Here is a 24669-nt window from a genome sequence, read left to right on the forward strand (position 1 = left end):
CATGGTATAAAAAGGTCAGAATTAGGTGAAACTGAGAGAAAATGCTATTTCATAATGTAAACTGAGAAACAATCCCAATGAGAAGTTAAGTAATCTTAAATACGGTGAAATCTGTGCAGTAAGTACAGTATTGTTTTTAGACCTTTTGATGACCTCACCACCATCTGTAATGTAAAAAGTAGAGTCCTTTTGAGGTAAACCACTGCCATATGGTCAAGGCCCTCCCACACAAAACCCCAGAGGTGAGCATTGGCATAAGGTCAGTCTTCCATGCAAAGCTCCAGGCTCCAAGCATGGCGTCAGTTGGCCCACCTATTTCCATGATTAACAGTATCCATGGGTTACTGAGCTGCTGGGCATCCACAATCCACCATCCATCCACCCACCATGCCCTGTTAGGGACCTACGGGGGAGGAGGATGAAGCAGGAGGGCAAGGGAGAGGTCTCCAGGGCATGATGGTTGTGGGAGGTTAGAAACTCAAGGCATTCTGCCTGCCTGCAAACAGAGTGGGAGGAATCACACACATCCATGTGGTGAAGTAGTTACACAAACTGGACAGAACAATACACATCTAGGGAATTGCAGGGAATTCCAACTCACTGTTTGCTGCTCTTAGCCCAAGGGTGATGTTTCAATTCAGCTCATTTGATAAAGCCAGGTTGGTCAGCATGGGTTAAATTGAGATTTCAGAGGTAGGGTCGCGTTACTTGGGCGGGTCAGGAGTAAGATTGAACCAGTTTAGGGTTGGGGTTTGGGTTGACACTAGGGCTAGGGTTAGGGTTTTGGTGGAGGCTGGGGTTAGGGTTGTGGTAGAGGCTAGGTTTAGGATTGTGGTGGAGGCTGGGGTTAGGGTTGTTGTAGAGCCTGGGGTGAGGGTTGTGGTGGAGGCTGGAGTGAGGGTTGTGGTGGAGGCTGGAGTTAGGGTTGTGGTAGGGGCTAGGTTTAGGGTTGTGGTGGAGGCTGGAGTTAGGTTTGTGGTGTAGGCTGGGGTTAGGGTTGTGGTGGAGGCTGGGGTTAGGGTTGTGTGTTACGGTTTTCTTCCGTCGAAAGAGAGTCGGACCAAAATGCAGCGTGGTTAATATGATACATCTTTAATTACGATGAAACACAAACAATACAAAAACAATAAACGTAACGTGAAAACCGAAACAGCCTAAACTGGTGCAAACTAACACAGAGACAGGAACAATCACCCACGAAACACTCAAAGAATATGGCTGCCTAAATATGGTTCCCAATCAGAGACAACGAGAATCACCTGCCTCTGATTGAGAACCGCCTCAGGCAACCATAGACTTTGCTAGAACACCCCACTAAGCCACAATCCCAAAACCTACGAAAAACCCCAATACACAAACACAACACAAAATAAACCCATGTCACACCCTGGCCTGACCAAATAAATATAGAAAACACAAAATACTAAGACCAGGGCATGACAGAACCCCCCCCCCCAAGGTGCGGACTCCCGGCCGCACACTTAAACCCATAGGGGAGGGCCCGGGTGGGCGTCTGTCCACGGTGGCGGCTCCGGCTCGGGACATGGACCCCACTCCAACCAAGTCTTAGTCCCCCTGTAATGCGTCCTTTGATTGGCGACCCTCGCCGCTGACCTTGGCCTAATAACCCTCACCAAGGACCCCACTGGACTGAGGGGCAGCTCGGGACTGAGGTAGAAGCTCGGGACTGAGGGGAAGCTCGGGACTGAGGGGTAGCTCGGGACTGAGGGGTAGCTCGGGACTGAGGGGTAGCTCAGCACTGAGGGGAAGCTCAGCACTGAGGGGAAGCTCAGCACTGAGGGGAAGCTCGGGACTGAGGGGAAGCTCAGCACTGAGGGGAAGCTCCGCACTGAGGGGAAGCTCAGCACTGAGGGGAAGCTCAGCACTGACGGGAAGCTCAGCACTGAGAGGAAGCCCAGTACTGAGAGGAAGCCCAGTACTGAGAGGAAGCTCAGGCAGGTAGTTGGCTCTGGCAGATCCTGGCTAGCTGGTGGTTCTGGCAGATCCTGGCTGACTGGCGGTTCCGGCAGATCCTGGATGACTGGCGGATCCTGGCTGAATGGTGGATCCTGGCTGAATGGTGGATCCTGGCTGAATGGCGGATCTGGAAGATCCTGGCTGACCCTGGCTGACTGGCGGATCTGGAAGATCCTGGCTGACTGGCGGCTCTAGCTGCTCTGGCTGCTCCATGCAGACTGGCAGCCCTGGCTGCTCCATGCAGACTGGCAGCTCTGGCTGCTCCATGCAGACTGGCAGCTCTGGCTGCTCCAAGCAGACTGGCAGCTCTGGCTGCTCCATGCAGACTGGCAGCTCTGGCTGCTCCATGCAGACTGGCAGCTCTGGCTGCTCCATGCAGACTGGCAGCTCTGGCTGCTCCATGCAGACTGGCAGCTCTGGCAGCTCCATGCAGACTGGAATCTCTGGCTGCTCCATGCAGACTGGCAGCTCTGGCTGCTCCATGCAGAGTAGCAGCTCTGGCTGCGCTGAACAGGCAGGAGACTCCGGCAGCGCTGGAGAGAAGGAAGGCTCTGGCAACGCTAAACAGGCGGGAGACTCCGGCAGCGCTGGAGAGGAGGAAGGCTCTGATAGCGCTAGACAGGCGGGAGACTCCGGCAGCGCTGGAGAGGAGGAAGGCTCTGGCAGCGCTAAACAGGCGGGAGACTCCGGCAGCACTGGAGAGGAGGAAGGCTCTGGCAGCGCTAAACAGGCGGGAGACTCCGACAGCGCTGGAGAGGAGAAAGGCTCTGGCAGCGCTGGACAGGCGAGGCGCACTGAAGGCCTGGTGCGTGGTGCTGGCACTGGTGGTACTGGGCCGAGGACACGCACAGGAAGCCTGGTGCGGGGAGCTGCCACCGGAGGACTGGTGTGTGGAGGTGGCACTGGATAGACCGGACCGTGCAGGCGCACTGGAGCTCTTGAGCACCGAGCCTGCCCAACCTTATCTGGCTCGATGCCCACTCTAGCCCGGCCAATACGAAGAGCTGGTATGTACCACACCGGGCTATGCACCCGCACTGGAGACACCGTGCGCTCCATAGCATAACACGGTGCCTGCCCGGTCTCTTTAGCCTCCCGGTAAGCACAGGAAGTTAGCGCAGGTCTCCTACCTGGCGTAGCCATACTCCCTGTGAGCCCCCCCCCAATACATTTTTGGGGCTGACTCTCGGGCTTCCATCTGCGTTGCCGTGCTGCCTCTTCATACCAGCGCCTCTCCGCTTTCGCCGCCTCCAGTTCTTCTTTGGGGCGGCGATATTCTCCAGGCTGTGCCCAGGGTCCTTTTCCGTCCAATATCTCCTCCCAAGTCCAGAAGTCCTGTGATCGCTGCTCCTCACGATAAATAGGGGAAGTTGGCTCAGGTCTGAACCCTGACTCTGCCACACTCTCCCTGAGCCCCCCAAGAAACTTTTGGGGCTGACTCTCGGGCTTCCTTGCCAGCCGTGTTCCCTCGTATCGCCGGCTCCTATCTCCGGCTGCCTCTGCTCTCCTAAGTGACTCCACCTGTTCCCATGGGAGGCGATCTCTTCCAGCCAGTATCTCCTCCCAAGTGTAACAACCCTTGCCATCCAAAACGTCTTCCCATGTCCATTCCTCTTTTCGCTGCTCTTCGCTGCTCACCACGCCGCTTGGTCCTGTGGTGGGTGATTCTGTGATTCTGTTATGGTTTTGGGTTGTGGTGGAGGCTGGAGTTAGGTTTGTGGTGTAGGCTGGGGTTAGGGTTGTGGTGGAGGCTGGGGTTAGGGTTGTGTGTTACGGTTTTCTTCCGTCGAAAGAGAGTCGGACCAAAATGCAGCGTGGTTGATATGATACATCTTTAATTACGATGAAACACGAACAATACAAAAACAATAAACGTAACGTGAAAACCGAAACAGCCTAAACTGGTGCAAACTAACACAGAGACAGGAACAATCACCCACGAAACACTCAAAGAATATGGCTGCCTAAATATGGTTCCCAATCAGAGACAATGAGAATCACCTGCCTCTGATTGAGAACCGCCTCAGGCAACCATAGACTTTGCTAGAACACCCCACTAAGCCACAATCCCAAAACCTACGAAAAACCCCAATACACAAACACACCACAAAATAAACCCATGTCACACCCTGTGTCACGAATCCCGCTTCCTGAGTCTGTGTTTGCCTGTGTTTCTGTCCTGGAGTGTGTTTCCGGTGTCCTGGAACGCATCCTGTCTGGTTGCAGGGCGAATTAGCTTGTTGGGAGATCGATGTTCACCCGCACCTGTATCCCATCAGTAATCTGCACACCTGTCCTGATCATCACCTCTCCCCTTCAAAAGCTCTGACCTGACATCCATTCCCTGCCGGATCGTTAGCCATGAACAGTATGTTGTGCCATAGTATCAGCCTCAAGTTGGATAGAATTTGTTTTGTTGTTTTTTACGTATTGCTTGCCTTAAACTTACCTCCGTTTGTTCTGTCTTCAGTTACTCACCCGGATCATTTACCCCATTCCCGCCTGGTCGTCGTCGGATTCCGCTACCCCATTGGATCCACCTATTTACTCCCATCAACTCACCACCGCTGCCCGCTACGCCACCTGGATATATCTACCCATTCACATTCACTTGTAAATAAATACTCACCTTCTTCCTACTCTCCTTGTCCTGGTCTGCTTCTGGGTTCGATTTTGAAAGAACGTGACACCCTGGCCTGACCAAAATAAATAAAGAAAACACAAAATACTAAGACCAGGGCGTGACATTGTGGTAGAGGCTGGAGTTAGGGTTGTGGTGGAGGCTGGGGTTAGGGTTGTGGTGGAGGCTAGGGTTGTGGTAGAGGGTAGGGTTAGGTTCGTGGTAGAGGCTTGGGTTAGGTTTGTGCCAAAATTATGGCATAACCCTAACCTTTGTCCACATCCCAGATCAACACTAACACTGGCCTCAGACTCAACCACGAACCCTAACCCCAGCCTCCACCACAACACTAACTCCAGTGTGTCCTGGAACGCATCCAGCTTTGCCTGCCTTCAGAGAACCATGGGGGTGGATGGAGTGGTTTATGATGCCATAGTTTACTCCTGAAGGGGGGATGGATAGGGAAAGGAGAACCAAACCGTAAAATAAGAGCTTCAGATTAATATCCTAACAAATACTAGGAGGATTGGCCAAGTACGTATTGATGGTGCATTGATTCATTGATCTTGGTGTTTATGGTGCGTTGAGGACTGCACTGCATGGTGCAAAATGGCCGATCAATATCCCATTCCTTAGTCCCTTACTAAATTGCATAGCAAATGTAAAGTACTGCATGACATGTCATTGGACAGCTGATTAAACAGTTTTTTGTTGCTTCCAGACAACACTGACCACCACACAGAGACAGACCAGGCAGGACCACACAGTACTATTCCTCCTGACCGTCTCCTCCCTTCTAGTTGAAGATGAAACATTATTGAACAGCTTGCATGTCAGAGGAAATGACAGTTGCGCTGGGCAGTGTGCAGTTGATGTGGCAGGGGGGTGAGAAGCAGGGGTCACGAGTCAGCCAAAACACAAGGGCCTGTCACGAGTCAGCCAAAACACAAGGGCCTGTCACGAGTCAGCCAAAACACAAGGGCCTGTCACGAGTCAGCCAAAACACAAGGGCCTGTCACGAGGAGGCCCAGGAGGAAGGGGATACAGCAGCATTTGGAAGTGTAATGAGCTTGGTGGCACTGTTGCCGGGAGACAAGGAGAACACTGAAGGCATTAGATGCTTTTAGATCTCCTTGTCACCACCAAGGGTAGGAGCCATGCTCGCCTCCTATTCCCCGCCAAACCTCCCTCCTTTCCTCCCATTCCCCGCCAAACCTCCCTCCCTCCTTCCCTCCTATTCCCAAACCTCCCTCCTTTCCTCCCATTCCCCGCCAAACCTCCCTCCCTCCCCCTCCCATTCCCCGCCAAACCTCCCTCCTTTCCTCCCATTCCCCGCCAAACCTCCCTCCCTCCTTTCCTCCTCCCATTCCCCGCCAAACCTCCCTCCCTCCTTTCCTCCCATTCCCCCCAAACCTCCCTCCCTCCTATTCCCCGCCAAACCTCCCTCCTTTCCTCCCATTCCCCGCCAAACCTCCCTCCCTCCTTTCCTCCCATTCCCCGCCAAACCTCCCTCCTTTCCTCCCATTCCCCGCCAAACCTCCCTCCCTCCTTTCCTCCCATTCCCCGCCAAACCTCCCTCCCTCCTTTCCTCCCATTCCCGCCCCTCCCTCCCTCCTTCCCTCCTATTCCCCCCAAACCTCCCTCCTTTCCTCCCATTCCCCGCCAAACCTCCCCCTTCCTCCCATTCCCAAACCGCCCTCCCTCCTTCCCTCCCCAAACCTCCCTCCTTCCTTCCCTCCCATTCTTCGCCATCCCTTCATCTTATTTCTCCCGCCCTCCCTCCTCTCTCCCATTCCCCACTCTCCTGTCCCCATCTTATCCTTCCATTCCCACTATCCTTTCCTCCCCTCTTCTTTCTCTCTCTGGCAAGGGTAACTACAAAATGGGCACTATTTTGGGCACTATTTCACTATTCTAATGAATCGTGTGCTATACTGATTCAAGAGGTGGACGTCATTCTGGAATGTCTGAATTCTGGATGTTATTCTAGAATGTCTTGATTCTGGATGTCATTCTGAAATGCAAATGTGGTACTTAGACATTTCCAAGAAATTATAAAGTATTACCTTGTCAAACTGGGTGCAAGGACATCAAACAAGAGCAGGCTTTTAAAACTGTTAAAGGTATTCTTCATACATAATTGTAATTCCTTGCAATATTTTACAAGATCTTTGTCATAATTACTCTTTGATCTTGATGAATGAATCTCAATAAAAACATTCCCTACCAGATGGTACGATGACGAAGATCAATCAAACTCAAATAACGGCATCACAAGCTTTCCCACTTATTAAAGTCTATAATTATTTGCGATTAAGTCTTAATTCCAAACACACTTTCACAGGAAAAGTTTAACATGAGAAATGTACACTGTTATTTCATGAAAAATAATAAGCATAAGTGATTCATAGCTTTTTATATTTTAAATTAACATTTCAGTTTCAATTAAAGCTTCTGACGTGTGTGAACCAGATACGTCAAGCATCCATTTAGCACCTGCCATCTAGTGGCATTTTACTTGACATTAACAACCTATTAATACACATCATGTGTCAAATAAATCACTGCTAAAATGCCATGGGCATATTGATAGAAATAATTTAGTGATTTTATGTAGGCTACAGTATTTAGTAATGTTATGACTGACTAAAGGCCTATAACATGGCACAACACCAATAATCAGAGATGTCATCCTCTTTGCTTTTGATAATTACTCATTGGCTTGGCTGAGAGGCAGTCATTTGTGCCCTAAGTGCCCCATACCTTTTATACAAAAACAAAGCAGACCTGTCGCCCAGTCTTTAAACTCATTAACATGAGATAGAATTGGATACTTTGTCATTTTGTCCTCGCATCTTTCCTGGAACAGAACTGGAACTCTAATGGCTGTATTTCTGATCACAGCAGGAGAGGAGCCACAGAGTTAAATGAGGGGTACAATGCATGGCACAATCTACGCCCAAATCAAAATATGAGATTGAATATTGAGCGCTTGACAGATTAGATATTGCTCCTTCCCAAATGTAAATCCATTGTCCTTCTAGCATTTTCCAGAACAATTTCTATCTTGTCAGCAATTCTCAAAGACCAGACAATTATATGACAGTGCTATGATAGAATAAGGCCCATCATAAAAATATTGCTCATTGACATTCTTCACAGTTATAGTGTTCCCCTATATAGGTCCATGGAGAGTTATGTCTTGTGTGCTGTGTATTGCATCATTTCAAAGACAATTATGTGTGTGAATGAAAGGTACAGTACATTATACTAGAGTTGTATCATATTTTAGTGCTGAAGGACATTGTGCGATCACTTTTCAAACACAGTCAACTACAATGAGAGAGACCGTGATTGAGTGGCTACTTTAGGAACTAGAGTGCAGTAGCCCTGTTGTAGAGAACATGTATTGATTCTGAACAACGGTATTTGGAAGGTGCAGGATTAAAAGGTCACCTTGGCCATGTGGGCATGGCTGTCGTATTTGATAATGGTGGAAAGGGAGATGATGATTTCTGTCAATGGTTATCTGTTGGGACATACAGTAATGTAATGCTACAATGGGCCCTTTTGTTCTTCGGCGTTAGCAATAATTGGCTATCTGCTGCACCGTGCCTCCAGTTACATAGGGAGGTGATGATTGTCAAAGACTAACCAAGGAACCTTCATGTTTTGGTACATACAGTAATTGTAATTAAGTACATATAAGTACAATGGGCTTCCATTTGTTCAGTTCAGTACTCGGCTATCAGTTGCACCTTGCCCCTATAGTTACGTACAGTACGTAGAATGCTAACATAATGGTGGAAACTGGTGGCATTTACCGTGGTGGTTGTGGTGTCTCCCACACAGTAATCAAAGTTTCCCTGCTAATAGCTGTTGTGTTGAAGATGATGAAGAAAGCACTATGCTTCGTAATCCATTTCTCTTTGCTCTGATAATCATTTGCCATCAAAACATACACAAGAGAGGGAAAAGATTTCTTTGGAAACAAGATAAAGGCCAAAGCCAATTGAACTTGTGTTCCTGATTTGAAAGGCCTCAGAGTCAGGGTCAGTGATACTGTTGACATTTCTCAAATCTGTAGAAAACAGTGGATGCATCAGAGAACAGAATTTATTTTTATTTGCCTTTCATTAAAAAAAATACCACAGTATGCCCTCCAGAAATGTTAAGTGGGAGACTATTTTCTAATGTGCATATTTAAGTATGAAAAGACAGATAGGAGCTTGGAGGCTGAAACACCAATGCAGAAAATGTCAAACAAACACCCACAGAGAAAATACAATTACAGTCTGAGTCATCATTTATTTACAATATATTAAACTGTAATGCAAAATTACTCATAATAAGTGGTCATTTTGTTCAATAACGAAAATAAAAATATACTATTTTGAAAGCTAGCATGAATCAGTACAGATATTTATATAAATATTAATGTGTACAGTCAGCAATGTTATGTTGGCTCATTTCTTTGTTTTGCCTGGTGTTTACATGGTTTAAGAGTATCATAAACAAGATCATAAAACAGTTTACAATTTCTTTTAAAACTCATGTTGACTGCATAGAGCAGGGTTTCCCCAACTTGGTCCTGGGCCCCCCCTGGGTGCACGCTTTGGTTTCCCCCAGCACTACACAGCTGATTCAAATAACCAACTCATCATCAAGCTTTGATTATTTGAATCAGCTGTGTAGCGCTAGGGCAAAAACCAAAACGTGCACCCTGGCAGGCCCCAAGACTGAGTTGGGGAAACCCTGGCATTGAGGAAAAAGGTGATAGGTGTGTCTTTAAAAAGCATGTATAATACAAACGCACCAAACGTCTCCCTTCACGCAAAGTATCAACAAAATCCTTTCAGCCCCACTTGCCATGTACAGGTGGATAATACACATTGTGGCAGGCCTGCTCAATTCATTAACGCTAATTCATAAATACTAAATAGACAGCCGAAGGGTTCAATGTAACACCAAGCAACCGTAAAAGCATGGGTGTTTAATATCTTCCTGGTTAAACTGCTGCTCTGTTATGAACAGTAGCACTGGTTCAGGACAGAATACTGATGAATCCTACATGACAAATAGGCTTCAGAGACAGTGAAAAGGATTTGAATGCATTATATCCAGTTTACATTGGACATGCGCGTTGAGGAACCCAAATCCTCACCATGTGTAATCCAGTATGGTTTATCAGAAAAAGAAAACATGTGGGTGTTGAAGTATATATAAACTAAAGGCAAACCACCATAAAGCATGGTGTTCAATATCGTTCCCTTTGGAAAGCAAACATCAAATGGAGAGAAAAAAATGAGTGAAAAGCACGAGAACAACAACAACCACAACGACAGAAAGAAGAAAGAAAAACAGCTGAGCCAAAGACTCTCACCCCAAAAGCATTTCTGCAAAGTACTTAGTTCAATTCAAGTTGAAATAAAAGGCAAGGCATTTCATAGGGTATGCTACGCTCCAACCTCCTGGAAATTCATTTTCTTGATGGCAGGACTCTCGAAAACAAATGATCTTCTTTCAAACATCAAAACAAAAAGATGGAAAAAAGAAGAGAAGGGCTAAACTTTCATCACAAAGCAGTTTGGTGATGCAGCTCTCTTCTGTTGTCTTCCTGTTAGGAAACATTATTCTCCTGCTAAAACAAGCAATACAAAACAAGCAGATGAGCCGATGAAAGCGTCTTCTTTCAGGGGGGTGGCGCGGCGCTGCTGCCAGAATCTAAGCACAGCTGTAGAGGACCCTATGTACTGTATATCAGCGGCACTTCTCCCAAAAATAAACTCTGGTCTTTTTACCAGGACTCAGATAAGCAATAACACAGTGTACACATCTACTTGATAAGCAATAACACAGTGTACACATATACTTGATAAGCAATAACACAGTGTACACATATACTTGATAAGCAATAACACAGTGTACACTTCTACTTGCAACAAAGGCTTTTTTGGTACTTATTTCCTTCGTCTTTTTTTTGTTAGATTTTTTTTCTTTCTGGTCCCCCGATGCAGTGATAAAACACAAGGGAACACAGCTAGTTCTTTGGCTTAGTTACAACCATGATGACGATGACAGAGTCTAGGAAGTAGGAGACGATGGTGCCAGCCAAGCAGCAGCTGTCCTCATGCAGCCAGCAGAGACAGGAGAGACAAGATATTATTAATGGAGGTGCTGTTCAACTGGAGGGGCCAGATCCAAGATGGAGACATTGTCACATGTGACTGGTGAAATACACTAAGAGATGGTTGGCCCAGTGGAGAGTGAGAGAAACCATTAGTGTTGTGTACTGTACACTGACGTACTTCTCTAGACCTTAGCAATGCAAGCTGCTTTGTAACAGTAGAATAATAATGATAGTGTATAGTATCATTGCCATGTTGCAGAGTTAGAAGAACAGTAGAGTGGTTGTGTGTGATGACAGCACCACAGGGGCCCTCTCAACATGCATGGTTTGTTGGCTGGTGTGTGAACTATGTTGTCTCAGAGGGCTTGTCTTCGCTGTCACTGTTGTTCAGGTAGCTGCCCCGTGTGTTTCTGGAGCGGTAGGACCCTCGGGACACACCACCTTCTTTTTTTTCTTCCTCTTCTTCGTCAGATTTGTCAAAGCAGAACCGTCTTCGGCTAGGAGGACTGGAGGGAGAGAAAGAATCAATGACAGGTCCTGAGGATAGTTACACAGTGGAGCATGATCATTACCAAACAAATGTTCTTATCTTTTATGTAATGTTACACATATTGTGCTTCAACCAACTAAATGTGCACAAACACATGGACAGATGCATACTACCACAGCTCTAGTTATAAAACTACATTTTTAGACACAAAAAAGTACACTTATTCCACAGAGAGCATGTGATGGAGTATGGTTCTGGTTTGTGGTTGAATTAACCTGCTATGCACTGTGGCTTCCTCTCCAGAAACAGAACAATGGCACACCTACCGTGCACTGCCTGGCCTCACAAGTGTAGAACAATCAAATACCATTCAGTTTAAAGAAAAAAATACCAGTGAACCTTTTTTCACTCTAATGACTTCTAAACAACAGAGCAAATCTTCCGTATGAATCATCAGTAGAGCAACTCTGACGTACCCTCTCTCTGTCTTTAGATATTCTACCTGCCTACTGCTACTGCGTGTTTCAACCTGATTTAACATTCAAGACCAGTTAAATTATGCAAACCTAGGGTTAATTACTGTCAATCGTGCATCTTAAATGTACTTGCTGCTTGTGTAAATCGATGCAGTGGGTCTAATTACGGCCAGAGTTAAGGGGGTTGGAGGGGGAAATCTATGGTGGCCGTCGTAATTGACGACACCTGGTATTTACTTATTTCCGGCGCCATAAATCAGGCTGACACTTGGGTGGAGAACTAGCCAGCAGCACTATGGGTACATCCACGTGAGCTTAGCCTTTTCCTAGGCTCTAACATCCCTGCTACTAGGCTAATCGACATTGTAATGCATCCACAACACGCTTATACCCTTCTCTCTCTATCTTTCCCCCCAAAATACCATAATGGAATTACAGCAGTGCAAAGCAATGTCACAACTGCCATTGAAGAGATGTAAATTGTAATTACTTTCAGATGAGCTCCTGTGAATTAAGGACCTCAATTACTTCAATTAGTAGTTAGGGATGGAGTGTAATTAAAAAACAAAAATGTCTTAAGATGAACCAAGTGAAGTTTGAAGCCCTAACAGGAATAAGTAAATAATAAGTCAAAGTGATGTATTATTCATAACACAGCTGATGTTTTCAAAAGGTGACTGGGTTAGATTATAAAGGAGGGGGGGGTCCTGCTGAATGTTAGACTCAGCAGAAGAGGATTGACTGAGGAAACTCTCTCTGTGGTTGGCATCATCACACCATGCAGTAGACACAGTACACACCAGGCAACACCTACTGCCAGCCTCAGTCACTGTCCGGTCTGTACAGATATTTCATCATCAGGTTGTCCACTTTCTTCTTCCTATTCTTCTCCTCCTTCTTGTTAGGAGGGGGCCGCCCCTCAGCAGGCGTCCCCGCCTCCCTCTCCCCTTCTGGACTAGAGGCCTGGCGGCCAGGGGCTCTTTTCACGCTGTTGGTGCTTTTGTAGGAGACAGTGGAGGCACCTGAACTGGAGCCAGACTCTGAGTCAGACTCTGAATCTGAGGATGAGGAAGAAGACTCCTTTTTGGACTTCTTGTCCTTCTTCTTGGAGCTGCCCTTCCTGCTGCGGCGGTCATCATTGGAGCTGTCTGACTCGGAGCCGTGGCCCCTCTTCTTCTTCTTCTTACCGTGGCTCTTCTTGCCACTGTTGCGACTGTGGCTGCGGCTGTTGCTGCGACTGTTGCTGCGGCTGTGGCTGCGGCTGTGGCTGCGACTGTGGCTGCGACTGTGGCTGCTCATGCTGCTCGAGGACCTCCTACAGTCCACAGCCGACGCGGACCGTCTCAGACTGCTGGTGCTGCGCCCGCTGTCCACCTCCCGGTCGCCACTCCCCCTGACACTAAGCACACCCTTCCTGTCATCCTCTGTATCATCCTCTTTCCTCCCTGCCTCAGCCTCTGAGTCTTCCAGGCTGGTGCGTTTGAACTTGATGGGTTTGAAGTTCAGCACCTCGTTGATGGCCTTCTCCAGGTCGGGGTCCAGGTAGTTGCGGTGGCCGACGGTGGCCGGCTTGACGTCCGAGGTGTCAGGGAGCTCGTCTTCATCTCTGTAGGAGGAGCGGGCGTGTGGCGGGGGCATGGACAGACTGCGTCCCGTGGAGGAGTGGGAGCTGTAGGCCGAGGAGCGCTCGGTGAGGGCCACGCTGTGCCCGTCCTCCATGTCATCAAACTCGCTAAGGCGGCAGCTGCGGAAGTCAGATATGCGTGAGTCAGCACAGCTCACACTGCCAGGGCTCCTGCCCCCAGAACGGCGACTGAGAGAGGTGCTGCTGCGGCGGCTCAGGGGACTGGGAATGGTGTCGGCTGGGCTCAGGCCACGGCACGTGGTGGCGACGGAGGCCCGGCTGGGGACCATGGAGGACACGGTGGACTCTTTGTCGAAGTCTCCCCAGCGGCTGTCCATGCCCATCCTAGCCCTGCTGGTGGCTTCAGTGTAGGCCTGGGAGATAACCGAATCACGGCCATCATCGTTCCCAGTCTGGGACTTCCTCCAGGAGCTGGAGCTGACTGAGTAGGAGTCATCCTGGGGTAAGGAGCCTTTGGGCTTGGCCTTACGGAAGGAGGAGATAGACTCCTGGTCATTCTTGAGGGAACTGAAGAGGGAGCTGTCGTCCCCTTTACCTCCGATGGAGTCATTGATGTTGGAGCGCTTCCTGTAGCTCAGGGAACTCATCACAGACACCGGCCTGCTCTGATCTACCGCTTTCTCTTTGCCCTCTTTCCATTCCTTACCCTCTTTCCACTCTTTCCCTTCCTCTGCGTCTACGTTTACGGCAAATCTAGACAGAGGATGGAGGCAGGAAGGAGGAGAGAGAGAGAGAGGGAGGAGTGGCAGGACAGAGAAACGTTGATGTACATAGAGGAAGTGGAAGAGGAGGAAGAGAAAGAATGATAGATGGAATTACATACTTAAAAGGAGAGAGATGAATGATACTTAAAACAGGAATTGGATGAGCAACAGATTGAAATCAGCAGGAAGAAAGTAAAGACAAGTAGATAGAACAATGATTCAAATGACTGTGGGGTAGAGAATGCCTGTTTGGATTCACAACGCAAGATGGACACAACAAAAACAAGACATGTACTGACGGGAGAAAAACCCTCAAACAACATGTGCTGTCTTGTCCTAATCAACTCCTTATGCAACTTATGCAAAATCAAAGTCTTGGTATTTAAATAGTTTAGTATGGGGGTATGCATTTGAATTTGTTGTATGTAAATGTTATACAGAATTCTAGCCAAGCATCTCATTGTGGTGAAATATGTTGAGTGATTCAGCAAGGGTGCTGGACACACACGTCCCAATTTTGTGTGTGTGTGTGTGTGTGTGCACGTCTTAACCAATACACAGAGCTGGGATCAAGGAACTGAGCTCTTCTGAAGAAAGGGAGGGTGACCGTGGAGAGACACAGTTAAGAGAGATTTAAAAACTCTTTAAAAGTTGTTCAAAGTTGTGAGCGGCTGAGTGGGGGGGGTTGGGACAGTTAAATATTCTGGTAAGGAGACAAATCTAGGGCAATCGAAGCTATCAGCTGGCAGATACATCCATTAATCTCAGGGAGAGGGGAGAATGGGAGAGAGGAGGTGAGGGGGAGAGGGGGTGTAGGTATGCATGCCAGCTGGCATCCGGGCTTGTCGATACATCTGCCAGGGAGGCGGCTGTCATCAAGGCAGTGACAATAAAAGACAAAGAGGATAAAGGAAACACCAGTAATAATAATAATAATAATAACACCCCCCTATGTCTAGCCAAGTGTTCCCTTCCAATTGTTTTATCTGCATTGGAGGCTAAGTACTAGGCTGGACCACGTAAAATCCTGATAGGGGGTGACTGGATACTAAAACCAATTTGGTCTGCTTTGTAAGCAGGGGGAATGTGCGCATGTGCGTGTTTGGCAGTGGTGAAGATAGGACCCATGGGGAAGGAGGAACGGGGTGCCATACTGACCTGGCGCTCTTGAGGCTGCCGTCATCTGAGAGGTTCTTGGTCGAGCCTTTGTTTTTGGACAGCCAGGACTTGACCCCGTCCACACGGTCTTCCACCTCCGAGTCAGATGAGTCTCCCTCACTGTGTGAAGGGGAGGGACAAAACACAACGTCAGTGGGAGAAGAGAGGAGTAGAGAAAAGTGAGGTGGGGAAGAGCTGAAAGAGAGTGAAAAAGGTATAAAGAGGAGGACATGGAGGGAGGGGTGAGAGAGATGGAGTGAAGTTGAGGAGAGAATGATGGAGGGAAGAGAGAAAACAACAGGGAGAGAAAGATTCTATATTGTGTTACTGAGGAACCCGAGGAGGACCACATCTATTACTTTGGAAGAGAAGACCGCAGAAAACCACATGCACTAGATCCTAGAGGACCTAGGAACCCCTATTTTCAACACTTTATTTTTATTTTATTTAACTAGGCAAATCAGTTTTCCAGCACGTAATCTGGCCCACAACCACATACAGTAGCTACAATTAAAATCATTATGAGGCAGAGATTCAAGAGTCTCCCCTGATCGCTGAAGAAACTATTTAATTATGGGTTTAGTCATAACTAGCCCACTCTGTTTAAAACTGTAGAATAACTTCAAATACTAGGCACTAAGATGGCAGTGTTAAGAAGGGAAGGGTTGGGAGTCGAGATTAAAGCATTTCTCTAGGAGGGAGGCTGTAATCAACTTTGTCTAATAGGCCAGGCATGGCCTGCAATGTGGGGAACGTCAGTGAGAATTGTTATTGTGAGTGAGCGGCTGGCTGTCTATGGCACAGAGGCCTTGTCAATAAGGGGAGTAAACAAAGAGTGAAGGAGCCCTGGGAAAAAGGAGCTAATGTTAGCTAACCGGAGCAGACAATTCCACAGCTGTTTACTCTTCTCGTCTCCTCAGAGAAAAAAACCAAACAGTGTATTTGTGTGTTTGTTGGGCTTTGCGAGTCAACACCAGACCAACCTCTTAAGACTTGTCTTTTATCTGTTCACTTATCTGGCAACATACTGCTTAAAGAACGATCGCCGCTCCAGGAATACTAAGAGCCCTGATGTTGCTTTGAAGAAAGAAAAAAGGGCTGGTATTTTTTTCTCTTGACCTTGATGACATCGCTTGAGTTCCCCAGGGCAAAATTACATTGATTTTGCATAATGATAGCTAATGTCAAAACCCTCTCTACAAAATAGTCATAATTCCATTACTTCATGGAGAGAATTTCCTTAAGCACTCATTTTTAAATTCATTTATACAAGTACAATCCTGTTGAGATGCAAATGTTTTTTTTGGGGGGGAGACCTATCCACGATTTGAAGGATGTGCATCACTTTCCCCTTGTGCATTTTGTCCAAGGAGGAGCCAGTGGGTAAATGGAGGTGATGTATTCAGATCAGAGGCCTTCCCTTCCCAGGCCGGGGCCAAACAAAACCGACGGGATGACGGACCCTTTGTAATCGAGCGCTTCACACATGGTGTCACACACAATTTATATCTTTGACCGCCATACCATTAGTTAAGCCGTGCCGAGAGCCCAGGGGAGGCAAACAAACACAGCGTGTGGAGGGAGACATTAATTGTCTGTGACAATCTGCCTCCAGTGGTTGTACATCTCTGTTACACACTATTACAGTCATCATTAGCTCCTATGGACCCTCTTCTGCTTCCTCCGCCCTGCTCCTCCTTGGTGTCCCTGGGTGTTGATTCCCAGAATATTGGGGCTTTTATTAGGCAGCTCAGCCTAGACAGCAGCTCCCTATGGGGGTTCAACCCAGCCAGCCAGGCATACACATCTGTTCAAAACCTATTAAGACACATATGCTGGGAGAATTGCTGTGATCTCCAATGCCAGATTAAAAAGGGGAGATTGTGACGCAGGTTTGTTTTGTTAAAGCGACAGGAAAATGATTTCATCCTGATGTTGTTCATTTAGTCTAAAATGACTTGCCGCCTGTTTCAAACAACGACAGACATGGATTACATTTCCAATCTATATGAAAACAGAAATTAAAGCATAGCATGATGAAATAACTCCATTCTTTGTCAATCAATAGTCTCCAATTACTTCTATGTATTGTGTGCGTGCCCTTCCAAACAAAACATGTATCAAATCAGTAGCTATTAATGCCATATTATTATTACTGCCTAGTGCTAAAAAACAAAGTACATGGTTATTATGATTCAATAACAAAAACCCTGGAAAGAACAGCTGGGGTCTCCCATCCAATTAATACCTAAGTTACATGAACTTCCCAACACTGTATTCTCTACTGCAGTGGTTCCTAAACTTTTTATAGTCCCGTACCCCTTCAAACATTCAACCTCCAGCTGCGTACCCCCTCCAGCACCAGGGTCAGCGCACTCTCAAATGTTGTTATTTGCCATCATTGTAAGCCTGCCACACACACTATACGATACATTTATTAAACATAAGAATGAGTGTGAGTTTTTGTTACAACCCAGCTCGTGGGAAGTGACAAAGAGCTCTTATAGGACCAGGGTACAAATAATAATATAATAATAAACAATAATTCTGCCCTTTATTTAACCATCTTACAATCCACTCTCACATAGGTACGTGGTTGCAAAGGGCATCAGTGTCTTAACAGCACGATTTGCCAAGGCAGGATACTCTGAGTGCAGCCCAATTCAGAAATCTGGCAGTGGCTTCTGATTCAACTCAATTTTCACAGAACCGCTTTTTGCAATTTTGATGAGGCTCTCTTGTTCAGATATCGGTAAGTGGACTGAATGCAGGGCATGAAAGCATGAATCCAGTTTGCGTCATCCGTTTGGGGAAAGTACCTGCATAATTGGGCACCCAACTCACTCAGGGGCTTCTCTATGTCACATTTGACATTGTCCGTGAGCTTGAGTACATTTGCTCACAAAACATCATACAATGATGGAAAGACCTGTGTGTTGTCCTTATTAATGCAGAGACAGAAAAGAGCTCTAACTTCTTAATCATAGCCTCAATTTTGTCCCGCACATTGAATATAGTTGCAAAGAGTTTGGGTAATCCTCGATTCAAATCATTCAGGCGAAAAATAACATCACCCATATAGGCTAGTCGTGTGAGAAACTCGTCGTCATGCAAGTGGTCAGGGAAGTGAAAATTATGGTCAGTAATGAAAACTTTAAGCTCGTCTCTTACAATAAAAAAAAAAGTGTCAATTCTTTGCTCCTTGATAACCAGCGCACTTCTGTATGTTGTAAAAGCGTCACATGGTCGCTGCCCATATCATTGTATATTGCAGAAAATACACGAGTTCAGGGGCCATGCTTTAACAAAGTTAACAATTTTCACTATAATGTCCAAAACACCTTTCAAGCTGCCAGGCATTCCCTTGGCAGCAAGAGCCTCTCAGTGGATACTGCAGTGTACCCAAGTGGCGTCAGGAGCAACTGCTTGCACGCGCGTTACCACTCCACTACAGGTCCGTCATTAAAGGTAGCGAAATGACGTTACCACGAGCAGCACCACAGATAATGAGATGTGAGATGCAAGACTTCGTTCTCAGACAGTCACATACAGTGTCTGTGCATGTGCACGAGTTTACTACATGCTGTCCACAGGACCAAAACAGCGGAAAAGTTTAACCTCACGCTTCAACGTTCTTTGTTGTTGCAGAAAATGACCGTCTACGTCATCTACATCATTTTGCTGAGTCTACCTTTAACATTCAGAACCCTTTCTGCTTTAACAAAAAGCAGCACTTTACACAATACTGCTTAACAAGGGTTTAACAGCAGAAACGTCAGTGACTGCTGTAAGGGAACATTGACATGGGACTGAAATGGCCCAGAGCCAGAGGTTAACACTACGTGTGAGCTGCTTCCCAGGATAGCAAATAGCTTTTTGTAAGACATTTGAGGGTGCTGCATTATATAGTGAGTGTGAAAGATTGATGAAGAACACACCCTTCGTCTTTCCGTCGTCAGAGGCAGACAGTCACGTCTCACATCCACCCCAGAGCAAGGCTCTGAAATATTCAGTAGGCCCTGAGAGCAGGGGGTGGCCGCTGGGCACATAACGCTGTTCAAACAAGGCATAGTGGTGTGCGACAGAACCCCGGAGGTCCAAGAACTGAGCCCTGGGGGACACCACAAGTACTGACCAGCAACACACTTACCCAGCGATGGATGCTTACTACACCTGTTAGGTATTATGTGTTACCCTCAGTTGAAGGGGTTACTGGATGAATAACCACACAAACACTCTGGGGAAGGGGATGTTTCATGCTTGGTTTAGAAAACCATGTTGTCAATGGCATTCATGCAGTTCAGCATGTGGCGTCATGCAGTGAAGAGTGGAGCAAATTAGGTTATGGGGGAATAGCTGAGCCCTGGAATAACGATGCAGTATCACTGAGCTTGTTCGTTGAATGGTATCCCATAGTTCAGTCCTTATTCAGTGACATATGAACTACTTCATAAGTCCTAAACTTGAATTTATATGAGATGGCTTGAACATTGACAATAGATTTGCTGCTTGATATTGCATCTTTTCCAGTGAAGGGCAACAGACTATTCCAAAACAGCAGTTAAAACACACAATGTCAGACATGAGCTCCAGTTCCTCACGTTTTGTTCCTTCTTTTCTGATACTTTGTCACCATGTCTTGTAAACTGGTCATGATGAAGGATGACAGAGAGAGACACAAAGAAAGAAATAATACAAACACAAAACAAACAAAAGAAAAGTGAGACAGGAAGTTGGTAGGTACAGTCCAAGTAAACCAAAAGAACGTGATGAATAGGACAATGGTTGAAGGATCTACATCCTAAATCATTGTGGATATCATGGCTGATGTAGTGGTGGTGATGATGATGACCATAGAGATCCTATTAAGTATTTTAATCCCTAATTCTATGATGATGACCCTGTGGTTCTATTAAAGATATTTCCTCCCAGTGGGAGTGATTCAACTGCCTATTGCACCCCACATCATCCTGATCCACATCCTGTTACCGCATGGAGAGTACACAGTATACTCAAACCTGACTCACAGAGCTCACAGAGCTATTTACTTCTGGGAGGAAGAGAGGGAAGAAAGGCCTTCTCCCCGGGACTGCACTCATAAACAAACCAGGCTTGGAGGGAGCACAGAGCGAGTAAATAAATAAGGAACGTGAGGAGACAGAACTCGATTTCACTGACGTAGCTTTAGCTAGCCGCCTATCTCATCAAATACAGGAGTAATATTTCAATTTAAAAAATGCCCGAAAATTAAGCCCAGCAGTTTTCAGGGCATAACTCTTTCAGAGTGTGTGAATAAGAAATGACGGAGTCTGGGGAGAGTTCTCTGATCGCTTTATCCAAAGCCTCTTTCAATGGAACATCCATCCTGACTGGGTCATTCTCTCTCCATCTCCCTCTGCTGCAAAGTTTATCTACAGTTTAACTGTGTAACAGTAGCTACTCTATATGCTGAGTGTGTGCTCACTTGCTGACACTTGCTGTCATGAGAGGACATGAGGTAAATTCAGCAATTCTATTAAGTGAATATGTTCAGGCACTAAATAGACAACTATACCTGTTGATGAGGTCCTCATTGTCGTCACTCTCCATCTCATCTTCGATGGCAGCCTGGAGGTCACCAATCCTCTTGAAGGCTAGTTTAAGGTCCGCCTGCAGGCTCTGATTGGCTGCCTCCAAGCTTTCAATATCCATTTCCTGTTGGAAGAGAGTGAGAAAATCTAAGCTAAGGTCCCAGCATTACACCTACATCAGACCATTTCTGAAGTCTCTTTGTCAGTCTCATTTCCCTGAATGTCTAATACTCCAGAACAATGCAAGGTTGATGGGAATTGCAGCCATTATTTAATATCTTCAAAGTGCCCCACTTTAAAAAGGCAGTCTGTACAGTGTCCCAGTCCCCTCAGCCCATTTGTGACTTTGGGTCTTACCAGCTCATGTTTCTTGCGGCTGGCCTCTCCCTCCTTCTTGGCCAGCTCTCCCATCTCCTCCTTGATATCTCTGATCTGTCTCTGGAGCCGCTTGTTCTGCTCCTTCTCCCGGGTCTCGCTGGTGCTGCGGTGATCCCGCTCCTCTGTTAGCTTCTCAAGGTTCTCCTTCAGACGGGCCACCAGGCTCTGAATGACCAACAGCAGACAGGGACCGTGTTAGAAGAACCACTGTACTGACAGCCTATACAGTATCTGGCACAGGTCAGAGACCTTATCATGCATGCAGCTATGAGAGATACTCCATATCTAAAAGGGGATTCAGGTGAGGAAAAACCTACACTTCCTTGCCTTGAGATATTTCCCCAAATAAGGGCAAGAAACTTGGCCTACTCATTAAATAGTGGTTTCACATGCCATGGGTAGCAAAAAGACATGGCTAAATACGACCTTAAAAGCCCTTCTAACTCTGGATGCAACTTCCCCAAAGCTGAACAATGCTTAGCCAGTCTTTCTATTATTCCAGCCAGTGCAGAACATTGAAAGATAGGAATTATCTGAGAGAGTTAAAGCAGCGTGTCTGGCTGTCTGCACATTGCTGGTAATTACAAGTCTAAAAGTTGCCAAAATGAGCAAAGATGCATTTGTCAGAGGGGCAGAAAATTGATTAAAAACGTTCCCTGGCTGTGTGCGAACAGTAACCTTTATCCTTCACGTAAACGTTTGTCGCAGAATGTAATTTGAAACTGACAGAATAACAAATTATATTGTGGAGTGAATAGAATATGAGCTAGTCCGATGACGAACAGAGCAGATTTTCTAACTAACTGTGATATGCTAACGGTCCGAGCTAGAAGAAGGTTATGTGAGGCTGAACCCAGCACTGAGGGGACAAAACTTGCATGGTATAACAGAGGTGGGTGGAGGTAGTGGGAGTCAATCGTCTTGAGGAAATGGTTTTCATTTGTTCCCCAAAAAAGTTGCCCATTCATCCCATAGGCAATTATTCAGCAATGACCTTCCACCCCCCAGACACATGCTGGGTAGGCTGCCAGGCAAAACCAACACTCCTCCTCTAGAATGCCCCTCAGCCCCCCTGACTGCTCTCACCTCCAAGCGTTTGACCTGCGTCTTCTCAAATTCCATCTTGGTCTCCATCTCTCGGATCTTGGCCTCCTGCCTGCTGACCAGAGACTTCTCCACCATAGAAGTCTCCTGGAACTCCAGCTGGCTTTGCAGTGCCGAGAGCTAAGAGTGAAACACACGATTAGGAATATACACACAAGGCAGAGTTTTAGAATAAACAACATACTGTAGCAGCAATAAACTGATATGACAGTATATTATGTATATACAGTATACTGTATTTACAGTGCATTCGGAAGTATTCAGACCCCTTGACTTTTTCCACATTTTATTTTGTTACAGCCTTATTCTAAAATGGATTGAATTGTTATTTTTTTCTCATCAATCTACACACAATACCCCATAATGACAAAGCAGAAATAGGTTTAGATTTTTTTCATATTTCAGAAGTATTCAGACCCTTTACTCAGTACTTAGCTGAAGCACTTTTGGCAGCAATTACAGCCTTGAGTCTTCTTGGGTATGACGCTTGGGTACAAGCTTGGCACACCTGTACTTGGGGAGTTTCTCCCATTCTTCTCTGCAGATCCTCTCAAGCTCTGTCAGGTTGGATGGGAGCGTCGCTGCACTGCTATTTTCAGGTCTCTCCAGAGATGTTCAATTGGGTTCAAGTCCGGGCCACTCAAGGACATTCAAAGACTTGTCCCGAAGCCATTCCTGCGTTGTCTTGGTTGTGTGCTTAGGGTCATTGTCCTGTTGGAAGGTGAACCTTCTGCCGAGTCGGAGGTCCTGAGCGCTCTGGAGCAGGTTTTCATCAAGGATTTCTCTGTACTTTGCTCTGTTCATCTTTCCCTCGATCCTGACTAGTCTCCCAGTCCCTGCCACTGAAAAACATCCCCACAACGTGATGCTGTCACCACCATGCTTCACCATAGGGATGGTGCCAGGCCGGACGCTTGGCATTCAACCCAAAGAGTTCAAACTTGGTTTCATCCAACCAGAGAATTTAGTTTCCCATGGTCCTTCTTGTGCCTTTTTGCAAACTTCAAGTGAGATGTCATGTGCCTTTTACTGAGGATTGGCTTCTGTCTGGCCACTCTATCATAATTGTTTTTTATTTAACCTTTATTTAACTAGGCAAGTCAGTTAAGAAGAAATTCTTATTTACAATGACGGCCTACCCCAGGCAAACCTGGACCACTGCACTACTCGGAAGCCCACAAAGGCCTGATTGGTGGAGTGCTGCAGAGTTGGTTGTCCTTCTCGAAGGTTCTCCTATCTCCAAAGTGGAACTCTGGAGCTCTGTCAGAGTGACCATCGGGTTCTTGACCACCTCTCTGACCAAGGGGCCCTTCTCCCCTGATTGCGCAGTTTGGCCAGCTTTAGGAAGAGTCTTGGTGATTACAAACTTATTCCATTTAAGAATGATGGAGGCCACTGTGTTCTTGGGGACCTTCAATGCTGCAGACATTTGTTGGTTCCCTTTCCCAGATCGGTGCCTCGACAAAATCCTGTCTCAGAGCTCTATGGACAATTCCTGTGACCTCATGGCTTGGTTTTTGCTTTGACATGCACTGTGTGACCTTATATAGACAGGTTTGTGCCTTTCCAAATCATGTCCAATCAATTGAATTTACCTCAGGTGAACGCCAATCAAGTTTTAGAAACATCTCAAGGATGATCAATTGACGCAGGGTGCACCTGAGCTCAATTTCGAGTCTCATAGCAAAGGGTCTTTTTCTAAAACCTTAATTATGGGGTATTGTGTGTAGATTGATGAATAAAAAAATGTTTTAATACATTTTTGAATAAGGCTGTAACGTAACAAAATGTGGGAAGAGTAATGGGGTCTGAATACTATTCGAAGTGCACTGTATATATAAAATGTATAAAAAAATGCAACATGTAACAATTTAAAATATTTGACTGAGTTACAATTCATATGAGGAAATCAGTCAATTGAAATACAGTTGAAGTTTGAAGTTTACATACAACTTAGCCAAATACATTTAAACTCAGTTTTTCACAATTACTGACATTTAATCCTAGTAAAAATTCCCTGTTTTAGGTCAGTTAGGATCACCACTTCATTTTAAGAATGTGAAATGTCAGAATAATAGAGAGAGAATGATTTATTTCAGCTTTTATTTCTTTCATCACATTACCAGTGTCAGAAGTTTACATACACTCAATTAGTATTTGGAAGCATTGCCTTAAAATTGATTAACGTCAAATGTTTTGGGGAGCCTTCCACAAGCTTCCCACAATAAGTTGGGTGAATTTTGGCCCATTCCTCCTGACAGAGCTGGTGTAACTGAGTCAGGTTTGTAGGCCTCCTTGCTCGCACACGCTTTGCAATTTGCCGAAGGGAGGGTGGGGGAAAGCCTTGTAGGCATCTCGAAAAAGGCAAGTAGCAGTGATCTAGTGTTTTTCCTAAGCGAGTACTAGAGTCAATGTGT

General features: G+C 46.3%; 1 protein-coding gene across 13 annotated transcripts in view; it reads right to left on the reverse strand.

The window, feature by feature from the left end:
• Positions 1–8699: 8699 nt before the first annotated feature.
• LOC112265640 (unconventional myosin-XVIIIa) overlaps positions 8700–24669 on the reverse strand; it is a 143675-nt gene continuing 127705 nt past the window's right edge. For 8 of the 13 annotated variants that reach the window (XM_042296300.1, XM_042296301.1, XM_042296306.1 and 5 more), the window contains 7 exons: positions 22235–22372; positions 21128–21313; positions 20755–20894; positions 19802–19846; positions 15201–15320; positions 12494–14031; positions 11120–11233 (listed from right to left, as the gene is read on the reverse strand). In XM_042296300.1, coding sequence (XP_042152234.1) covers positions 12516–14031; positions 15201–15320; positions 19802–19846; positions 20755–20894; positions 21128–21313; positions 22235–22372 — 2145 coding nt within the window. In that variant the 3' untranslated portion in view covers positions 11120–11233; positions 12494–12515. Of the gene's footprint in view, positions 11234–12493; positions 14032–15200; positions 15321–19801; positions 19847–20754; positions 20895–21127; positions 21314–22234; positions 22373–24669 lie in introns of all 13 variants that reach the window. The other 5 variants (XM_042296302.1, XM_042296297.1, XM_042296295.1 and 2 more) reach the window with 4 other exon arrangements.

The sequence above is a fragment of the Oncorhynchus tshawytscha genome, linkage group LG13 (genome assembly GCF_018296145.1).
Source record: "Oncorhynchus tshawytscha isolate Ot180627B linkage group LG13, Otsh_v2.0, whole genome shotgun sequence".
Taxonomy (NCBI): Eukaryota; Metazoa; Chordata; class Actinopteri; order Salmoniformes; family Salmonidae; genus Oncorhynchus; species Oncorhynchus tshawytscha.